The sequence below is a fragment of the Rhinichthys klamathensis genome, unplaced genomic scaffold (genome assembly GCF_029890125.1).
Source record: "Rhinichthys klamathensis goyatoka isolate OS25496 unplaced genomic scaffold, OSU_Roscu_1.1 h1tg000037l_1, whole genome shotgun sequence".
Classification (NCBI taxonomy): Eukaryota; Metazoa; Chordata; class Actinopteri; order Cypriniformes; family Leuciscidae; genus Rhinichthys; species Rhinichthys klamathensis.
The window spans coordinates 863,055-873,203 of NW_026606585.1; the positions used below are offsets into that span (position 1 = coordinate 863,055).

The window sequence follows — 10,149 nt, forward strand, 5'->3', positions numbered from 1 at the left end:
TTTTCACCAGTGATATTTTGCACAACTTTCTCTGACATTTCACTAATGTGACCGCAACTTTATGATGACAACAATTTTAGGATAGTTCACCCAAAAGTGATAATTTAACATTTACTCACCCTTGCCTCGTGTCATTCCAAAACTATTACTTTCTTCTGCGGAACATAAAGGGTATTTTAAAGAATATTTTAACTAAATAACACAACAAAATAAAGACATTAAAATATCTTCTGCACATTTATTTTGGCAGAACACAAAGTTTGCACAACATGACGTCTCTTTACACGGTAAACAATAATTTATTGCAATATTACTGCAAATAACTTTTGCGTTAGTCTTGAGTTTTCCAACCAGTACAATATTCTGGCCATGACCTTCCAGCCTAAGACCATTTTTAACAAGATAAAAATAGTTTTGAAGGAATAAGGAAGTTCTAGGAATTCTTAGATTGGTGAATTATTCATTTAATTTGGTGTTAATAAATTTCAGTCTTGGGTAAAGCACAAAACTTTATATTTTTATCCATTTTAATGAGCCATAAATGACTTAATTCCCCTCCTGTAATCAAACATTTCTCACATTTGTCTTCTCTTCCTGTAATATTCATAATTAACAGTCAAGATTATTTGCAAGAAACTAAACAAATAAACAAAAATTACATATATAATACCAAACTTATACATAAAAACATATTGCATCACTATGTAGGGTTTTCTGTTGTTGTTTTTTACACAAATATGATAAAAGCACATTCACTGTTTACAGTTTAGTTGTCAAGTATTTCCAGCAGGTTGTGACCTGTCAATGGTTTCATCCAGAGTCACATTTAATTGATTCAGGCTGTATTACAGCAACTTTCTGTTCTGGAGCAGCTTTCTCTGAAGCAGGTGGAGCGGGCGCTGGTGGGGCTTCCACCATGGCTGCTTTTTTAGATGCTCCTGGATGGTGAAGACATTGAGTCATATAATGTTGCTCAGTTTACTTAAGTTACATACTTAACTGCTGATATAAATACTGTTTATCCCCATGTATGTTGTTTTCACCTGTGAGATTTCTGTGGATGCGGTTGCACAGGATCACGCTAAAGAGGAAGATGAAACCAAGGCATCCGATGACCATACCACACACCAAAAAACTGTAGCTGCCTTTTTTCTGAATAAGCTGGAAGAAATTTGTTCAGGGTTATTTACTTTTTTAGAAAATCCTTCCCAAGTTTAAAAACATGAGAGCAAGAACTTACTGATCCAACCAACACTTGCAACGTCATCTCACCCATTCCGGAAGTTGTCACTAAAACTGTTGTTGCACATCCTGAAGAAAAAAAAAAGATTTTTTTTTTTTTTGTGGCCTTGTTTGTCCATTATTTTAGGGATATCTGAAAATATTCCTAAAGTCCCCCTGTAGTCAATAATTTTATTGCCATTTCCAAACAATTTGAAGTCCATCATTCTACAGTGGGGAAGATAATTCACAAGTGGAAAACATTTGCCAACAGTTGCCAATCTTCCCAGGAGTGGACGTCCAGGTAAATTCACCCCAAGGTCAGACCGTGCACTGCTCGGAGAAATCGCAAAACACCCAAGAACTACACCTCAGACTCTACAGGCCATGTTAAGGACAGGTGTGGCATGTTTGGAAGGGTTGTTAGGAGAAAGCTTCTTCTCTCTAAAAAGAACATGGCAGCAGCTGAACAAATCATAAGACTTCTGAAACAATGACCTTTAAAAAAATCCTCCAGAACAATGTGAGAGACTGATAAAGTCAGAAAACGATTAAGTTATTACTGCTAAAGGTGGCTCTGCAAGCAATCAAATAATAAAGTGTTCTTAGTTTGTCACAAATGGCTTCTCCATTTTTGGCTTTATTTTTGTTAAATAAATGACATTTTATATTAAATATTAACATTTTTGTATTGTCATTTCACATTTATTCTTCAAATTAATGTAGAAACAACATAAAGACTGTAGCCTATATTTAAATATTTGTCAATATACCAATACTGCTACTGATGTCTCTATGAAATAGCCATGCGGCATTAGTCTTTATAAAATATAACAACTTTTAATTTAAGTGAACTTAAAACAATCTTCACATAAACCCATTATAATAAATGTCACATTTACCTGTCCCCTTGAATATATCAGGGCTCATTTTTTTCTATTGGCTCAGTCAGACCGGTTCAGATGTTTACTTGCCCAGTCAAAAATCAACGAAAGTAATTTTTTCAATGTTTTGACCCATGTAACCTTTTAAACAGTGCTTTAAGATTTTCAGGTAGGATATATACAGAAATTGAATAAAGTTATCAAACACTTCACAGTCTTTCCTGGATAAATTAGAAATTAAATATAGATTAATCCTTATTAAAACTACAAAAGTTATTAATTCAAGAGCAGTGAGAGATTTTTCTTTTGTTCTTTGGTTATTCTAATGACAGCAACAGATTTATTAGGCTGCTGTCACTTTAAGACCTGCCGCACATGACATGGTTTATCTGACACGCATCCCATTCTCTCACAACTCTTTACATTCATTTAAGACTTCATTTAACTAATTTCAGACTGTGTTTGCAAGGATACTCGACAAAACCAGCATTTTGGCATAAAGTTGTGTGTTCTTGTCCGTTCAAGCACTGTCTGAAGCGACTTTCTGTGCGCTACGAGTGTGTGTGTGTGTGTGTGTGTGTCACACAGACAGGAGATTCACAGATGAGCGCTAGTACAGCACTGTGTTCTCTTTTGTCTTGTCGTGCTTGAATGGTTTAAAAGCATTTGCATGAAGAAGAGCGTGATCATATAACGTAACGCTAGCCAAAGGGAATAAACGGATGCTGCGTTAATTACGTTAAATGTTTTTAACTGAAAAAAATTATCACATACGTTAGCGTGTTAATTTTAAAAGCCCTAATATATAAGCTTTTCATTTAAAAAAAATAATATGTATTATATTTGTCACGGTGTGGGTTTTGTGTTTTGTTCCTTGTTCTTGTCTGTCATGTGATTCCCTGTTTGTCATGTTATCCTGCCATGTGTCTTGTCTTTTGTCATGTTGTTGCTCAGTGTCCACAGGTGTTCCTCGTCTATGTCTATTAGTCTCCCCAGGTGTCTCTAATTAACCACGCCCCCTTGTTATCTTGTTTAGCTTGTTTGTCTGTGTATTTAAACCCCTGTGTTTCAGTTGTTGGCTGTCGGTTGTTGTTTAATGTTACTTGTAGTGTGTCCTGAGTTATTTGTTCCTAGTTCTGAGTTTACCTGTTTGTTGGATTATTAAAGTGCTTGCGTTTGGATTCCCTCTCTGCTTCATTCCTGCTACTTCGTAACAGAACAACCGACCAAAGATGAACCCAGCAGCACAGATCCGTGAGTTCGCTGGACAGGTCGCGGCCTTGGCCCTAGATAGCCAAGACCTGTTTCAGTTCACCTGGGGGTTTGCTTCAGTTGCTGCCTCTTGCTCCCTGGGGGACGAGGAGATAAAACTTTGTTACCGGCTGGGAGCTAAGGAGGTCAGCCCGAGGGAACTCCCCGATTTAGCCGGTCTGAACTGGAGAGAGGCCCTCTCCATTTGTGAGGAGAGCTTCCTTCCGTGGTACGCCAGGTCATCACCTGATCTCCACGTCCAGCCAGAGACCGTCCAGCCAGAGCTTCACGTCAGCCACGTCCAGCCAGAGCTTCACGTCAGCCACGTCCAGCCAGAGCTTCACGTCAGCCACGTCCAGCCAGAGCTTCACGTCCAGCCAGAGACCGTCCAGCCAGAGACCGTCCATCCAGAGACTGAGCTTCACGTCACTTCTGCCGATCCAGAGACTAAGCTTCACGTCACGTCTGCCCAGCCAGAGACTGTTCACGTCACGTCTGCCCAGCCAGAGACTGTTCACGTCACGTCTGCCCAGCCAGAGACTGTTCACGTCACGTCTGCCCACCCAGAGACTGTTCACGTCACGTCGGCCCAGCCAGAGACTGTTCACGTCACGTCGGCCCAGCCAGAGACTGTTCAGGTCACGTCTGCCCAGCCAGAGACTGTTCACGTCACGTCTGCCCAGCCAGAGACTGTTCACGTCACGTCTGCCCAGCCAGAGACCGTTCACGTCACGTCTGCACAGCCAGAGACTGATCACGCCACGCATGCGCCGCCTGAACCCTCAGTGACCGCAACACTGGCCATTATGGCCACAGCCATGTGGTGTGTGTGGGCTACGCACACACTTGCACCGGAGCCCACTGATCCTGCACCGGAGCCCACTGATCCTGCACCGGAGCCCACTGATCCTGCACCGGAGCCCACTGATCCTGCGCCGGAGCCCACTGATCCTGCACCGGAGCCCACTGATCCTGCGCCGGAGCCCACTGATCCTGCGCCGGAGCCCGCTGATCCTGCGCCGGAGCCCACTGATCCTGCGCCGGAGCCCACTGATCCTGCGCCGGAGCCCGCTGATCCTGCGCCGGAGCCCGCTGATCCTGCGCCGGAGCCCACTGATCCTGCGCCGGAGCCCACTGATCCTGCGCCGGAGCCCGCTGATCCTGCACCGGAGCCCACTGATCCTGCACCGCCGTGGCCGCCCGAGGGGTCTTCGCCGCCGTGGCCGCCCGAGGGGTCTTCGCCGCCGTGGCCGCCCGAGGGGTCTTCGCCGCCGTGGCCGCCCGAGGGGTCTTCGCCGCCCTGGCCGCCCGAAGGGTCTTCGCCGCCCTGGCCGCCCGAAGGGTCTTCGCCGCCCTGGCCGCCCGAGGGGTCTTCTCCACCGTGGCCACCTGAACTGCCTGCTCCACCCTGGTCGCCTGCACAACCTGGTCCGCCCACGCTTCATGGCCCAGGTCCACCATGACTATGTCCTGGTCCCGTTCCCCTGTGCGGGCCTGGCCCTCCATCCCTCCCCCTGACCGCCTCCGCTTCACCACCCTCCTGAACTATTGTTTTTTTGTTTTTATGGGCGTCGGGAGCCGCCCATAGGGGAGGGGCTATGTCACGGTGTGGGTTTTGTGTTTTGTTCCTTGTTCTTGTCTGTCATGTGATTCCCTGTTTGTCATGTTATCCTGCCATGTGTCTTGTCTTTTGTCATGTTGTTGCTCAGTGTCCACAGGTGTTCCTCGTCTATGTCTATTAGTCTCCCCAGGTGTCTCTAATTAACCACGCCCCCTTGTTATCTTGTTTAGCTTGTTTGTCTGTGTATTTAAACCCCTGTGTTTCAGTTGTTGGCTGTCGGTTGTTTAATGTTACTTGTAGTGTGTCCTGAGTTATTTGTTCCTAGTTCTGAGTTTACCTGTTTGTTGGATTATTAAAGTGCTTGCGTTTGGATTCCCTCTCTGCTTCATTCCTGCTACTTCGTAACAATATTAATATTTGTTTTTAATTCATTTAAAATTAATAACATCCTCAGATGCCCCCAAAAGGAGGTTGTCATATTTAGCATTTGTTAAATTTGAATTTAACAATCATATACTTCTAAATCATATATAGAACTAATTAGAATAATTATTATGACATATATATAGTATTTATATGATAAGACTCGAATTTATATAATAATTACAAAAACTGTAAAAAATAAAATTATTATTATTATGGAATATAGAACATAAGAACAATTGAAGTGGCTGTGATATAAAACATGAAGTATGCTGTGTGCAGTTTACCGCGGTAGTTTAGGATGTCCTCAGTGTAGGCCACTATGCAGGGGAAAACACTGCTGATGAAAAGCCCGAGCAAGGTCGTCCCAACAAACAGAAACACTCTGTTTGTGTAGAGGATCAGTAACAGCAGCAATGTTACATTCACACCAGCCTTAACAAGAGAGAGAGAGAGAGCAGAGCAGAGAGGATCCAAATTCAACAATCATAAATCTATGATTCATCACATACTCAATATTTCTAACAACTGATAGCAACAGCTTGAATGGAGGATGAAGGAAACAACTTATAGGTAGTTTGGGTGGTGTATACTCTGTAAACAGTGAAAATCAGCTCTATGTATGTTAATTACAGTATTTAATTATAGATTACCAGGTTCACGATGAGCAGATGCACCGGCCTGAAGCGGTACGACAGCGGGACAGACACCAGTCGTCCAGCAGTGACGGCTGCCCAGAAGATACTGTTCAGGTATCCTGCCATTTTAGCGTGCAGAGAAATGGGAGCTGAAACAGCATACGTGTAAACAAAGCCGGCATAGACCCCCTAAAGGTGAGGTTCAAGGGTCAAGTGTGAATTTTCACTTGCAGTTCTAAAAAAATGTCATAAAAATAATTAGCCTCATTGAGCTTTCTCACCATAATGCCCTCTGTCATAAACAGCACCATACCACCCAAGATATGGATAGCAAAAAAAGTGACCGGTAACCCACGCAGGTTACCATTCATGCAGCAGCTGAAAATGTTTCCATGTCCTGAATGATGGAAATCTAAGGACACCAGAATAAGAAGAAATAAAAGTGAAACAAAGTTGGGGAGAGTTATTGAGTTTTACATGTTAGTTTCAATCACCTACACTACTGTTTAAAGGTTTGCGGTAAGTATGATTTAAAAAAAGAAATTATTACTTTTATTCAGCAAAGATGCATTAAATTGATTTTAAAAAGACAGTAAAGACATTTATAATGTTAAAAAAATATTTCTATTTCAAATAAATGCTGTTATTTTGAACTTTCTATTAATCAAATAATCTTGAAGAAAATGTTTTGAGGTTTCCACAAAAATATGAAGCAGCACAACTCTTTTCAGCATTGATAATAATAAATGTTTCTTGAGAACCAAATCAGCATATCAGAATGATTTCTGAAGGATCGTGTGACTGAGGACAGGAGTAATGATGCTGAAAATTCGGCTTTGATCACAGGAATAAATTACATTTAATATAAATTAAATATTTTAAATAGCAATATTTCATAATATTACGTTTTTTTTATTAAATAAATGCAGCCTTGATGAGCATAAGCTGGTTCTTACAGAAAAGACGCTGAATCCGACCGTCCCTAAAGTTCTGAATGTTAGTGTAGTTCAAAGATCACTTGTACCTGCATCGTATGGTTCGGGCATTTCTGTGATTTCTGGTGCTTTAGTCTCCATGGCTAACTCATCTTTGTCCAGCAGTCGTGGAGGGCTGTTCGTACAACAGCGAAGCAGCTTCTCTTGGTACATCAACACAAAAACCGCAATCGGCACAGGCAACTAGGAGAGAAAAAGACTCAGAGTGAAAGAGATGTCACAGAGATCCAGGCTCTCCTGCACAGAGCTGTACATCAGCTTACATTTATGACAGCCATGATCCAGAAGGCGTACGACACACTGGCCTTCTCCTCGACCAGCTCAGAGTGTGGGGAATTTACAGCAAGGATTACAGGTGACCTGTCGCTGGATCTGAAGTGGTGATGTATCTCTGTGGCATTTTCTGTGCTATTACTGCCCAGGCAGTGCTCTGATATGAAAGGCTCTGCAATCAGGGGGCTCACCAGAGCGCCGAGCCCAATGAAGAAGTGCAGTGCCTGGAAAGAGAGAGAAGACACTGATGGGAAACACAATTTAGAGCTGTCAACCTATAATACAACGGATTATAACATAAATAAATCATGCATTTAAATATGTCCCTATCCAAACCACACTTAGCTAAAGCAGCCAGCACAGAATGAATACTGGAGTGAATCTCACAAAATGTCCAGGTCAGATTCCCCCCAAAAAACAAAAGTAAAAATAAGAAATCAAATGTTGTTCTTTTAAGTTGATGTAGTTTCCATTGACTTACAATCTTTTCCATCTGACCAACAACTGATTCAAATAAAACACGAATATGATTATTTGAAATAAACACTACTGTACATAAATGTATGTATAGAGTAGATCAACACCTCCCTGAGTGATGTATATATATATCTGAAGAGAAATGTCTTCACTCACCTGCAGGAAGATAGCAGAGTCTTTCTTATACATAGACACCAGTCTGAAGTTTGCTATAGTGTCGATGATGCCCATAGCCAGGCCTGACACTGCCATAGCAACCGCCAGCAACAGCACATTATAGCAAAGTGGGATGATAGCAAAAACCACAGAGATGATGAGGGAGGAGAAGAAGAGAGCGATGAGAGCACCGAACAACCTGAGAAGACAAGGAAAACAGCTTGGTTGCTTGATTATTTGTACATTTTCCCACTTTATATATTTTTTTTAATTCTTCCCATTACAAATGCTAATGGTTAAGATCTGTAATAGCTATCAAGTGACCTCCCAAATTGATCTTCCAAAACATGATGTTTCTTAGAACTTCAAGGGCAGTCTTAAATGGTATGTTTTATGTGCTTTCATGTGTCTGACAGTAAGTCAGACAGCCAGTAGTAGGGCTGCACCATCAGTTGAAATAAATAAATATATGCTCTACAAGTTTCAGAGTGAAGCATGGCACTGTGCTCTTTTATTATTATCAATTTTATTATTTATTATCTCAGAGCGGCTCGTTTCGCAGTAAATGCTGCTCCACATGAACTCTCGAGTGCATCTCTGCATCTGCTCTGAGTTTGTGTCACTTGTGATAACAAGCGTTTGGGATGTGCCACCCATTTTCCCAAACTCGTAATTGTAATGAGCATTATGAACAAAAGAGAAGCTTTAAGCAAGGGCTCCCTGCTTTTTTCATCAAAATAAAGTTTTAAATATATTAAGGCATCCACACATTTTAGCATTATCATTTTTTAGAATACATTTTTTTATTTAAATTCTTAGATTATTGAAATAATAATCTTTTACTCATTTTTATATTTTTATTTAGTAATAATTATTATTTTATAGCCATTTAAGCACAATTATCGTCACGGTTTTTAATCAGAAATATCGCAGTGTCCATAAAATATATAAATTTGTCTTTAAAGCTATAAAATATTTAACATGATTTTTGTTGACATTTCTTTCATATTTTTTATATATTAAATATTTCTGTTTAACATATTATATAACAGATTAACCATGTTTAAAACATATATAATATAAATATATTTTGAAATCTGTAAAATATATACATTTGTCTTTAAAACTATAAAAGAATATTTTCATTTTTTAAAATATGACTTCAATATATATTTCTAAATGTGGTCATATAGTTATACTAATATATGTGTTAGCTTCACCTTATGATAAATCCCAGCTCAAGGTTCACAATTTGCTGTTTGTGTGAGGCATGTTTTTATTGCATTGTGTTCAAACCACATCTGTTGAGGATGTCAAGAAGTTTCAGACTGAAAGCTGACATGAAAAGTTGCAATACATCTGTGTTAAACTACAATAAAAGGTTAACCAACATCTGAGATTCACATGGTAAGGAGCAAGCACTTTGAAAAAGGAAGAAAATGACCAAAAAAGTGCATAAACTCCCCAGGCAATAATGTAATAGACTCGGAGTCTGACAGCCATTTACTGTCTGACATTTAATCTGGAAACATTGTTTCACAAACAATGAGACTAGAGTTTATCTTGATGCAGATGTCCATCTTCATTGTTGGACTCCCCGCACAGTTTACCAGCAGAGACACACTCGCTTCTCTACTCACGTTTTTGTGAAAAGTCCTCCAGCCGAGCTGCCGATGAGCAGGCAGAGCTGCTGGGAGAAGAACACCCAGGTGATCTCCTGTAACGTGGAGCCTGTCTGGCATTTCAGATCTATGATCGTAGGCCCCAGGAAGGCGATGCTCAGTCCAAAGCTAAAGAACACACTCCAGTATGTCAGTGTATGTTGACAGTTCCTACGGAAAAGTGTTAATATACGCTCCTCAATTAACATAGCGTGAAAATCACCAATCTATTCCACTGACAGCTGTAACGTTACTGGTGTCTGGATGTTGCTGTCGAATGGGTTTCAAACCATTTGCTTAGGTGACAGATGTCAGAGTAGAAGATCATTCCCCACATTTATATTCGTTCACTCCTCCCATTTCATGAACCTGATGATTCTTTAGTTAATGCCTAAAAATCACGTTTCAACAGAGCTATTCGAAACTGTCAATGATTTTCAGTAAAACTGTCAATGATTTTGGTGCTCAGAGTCGTGGATAAGAATGTGATACGGCTTGAATTGACGACGGTCAGTTGAAAAATTAGGGAGGGAAAATTAGCACATCCGGTGTAACGGTCACTCCCTCTGCGGGTGTGCACTATTTTTCTAATAATAATAATTCATAATT

The 10,149-nt window shown here is 40.9% G+C and overlaps 1 protein-coding gene across 1 annotated transcript; it reads right to left on the reverse strand.

The window, feature by feature from the left end:
• Positions 1-448: 448 nt before the first annotated feature.
• Positions 449-9,810, reverse strand: mfsd4ab (major facilitator superfamily domain containing 4Ab). The gene is made up of 10 exons (XM_056246434.1): positions 9,520-9,810; positions 7,880-8,078; positions 7,237-7,470; positions 7,003-7,156; positions 6,260-6,390; positions 5,994-6,167; positions 5,628-5,775; positions 1,241-1,311; positions 1,044-1,161; positions 449-938 (listed from the first exon to the last, which is right to left on the reverse strand). Exons 1-10 carry the CDS (start codon positions 9,747-9,749, stop codon positions 811-813), a joined length of 1,587 nt encoding a protein of 528 aa, XP_056102409.1. The 5' UTR covers positions 9,750-9,810; the 3' UTR covers positions 449-810.
• Between the last annotated feature and the right edge of the window lie 339 nt (positions 9,811-10,149).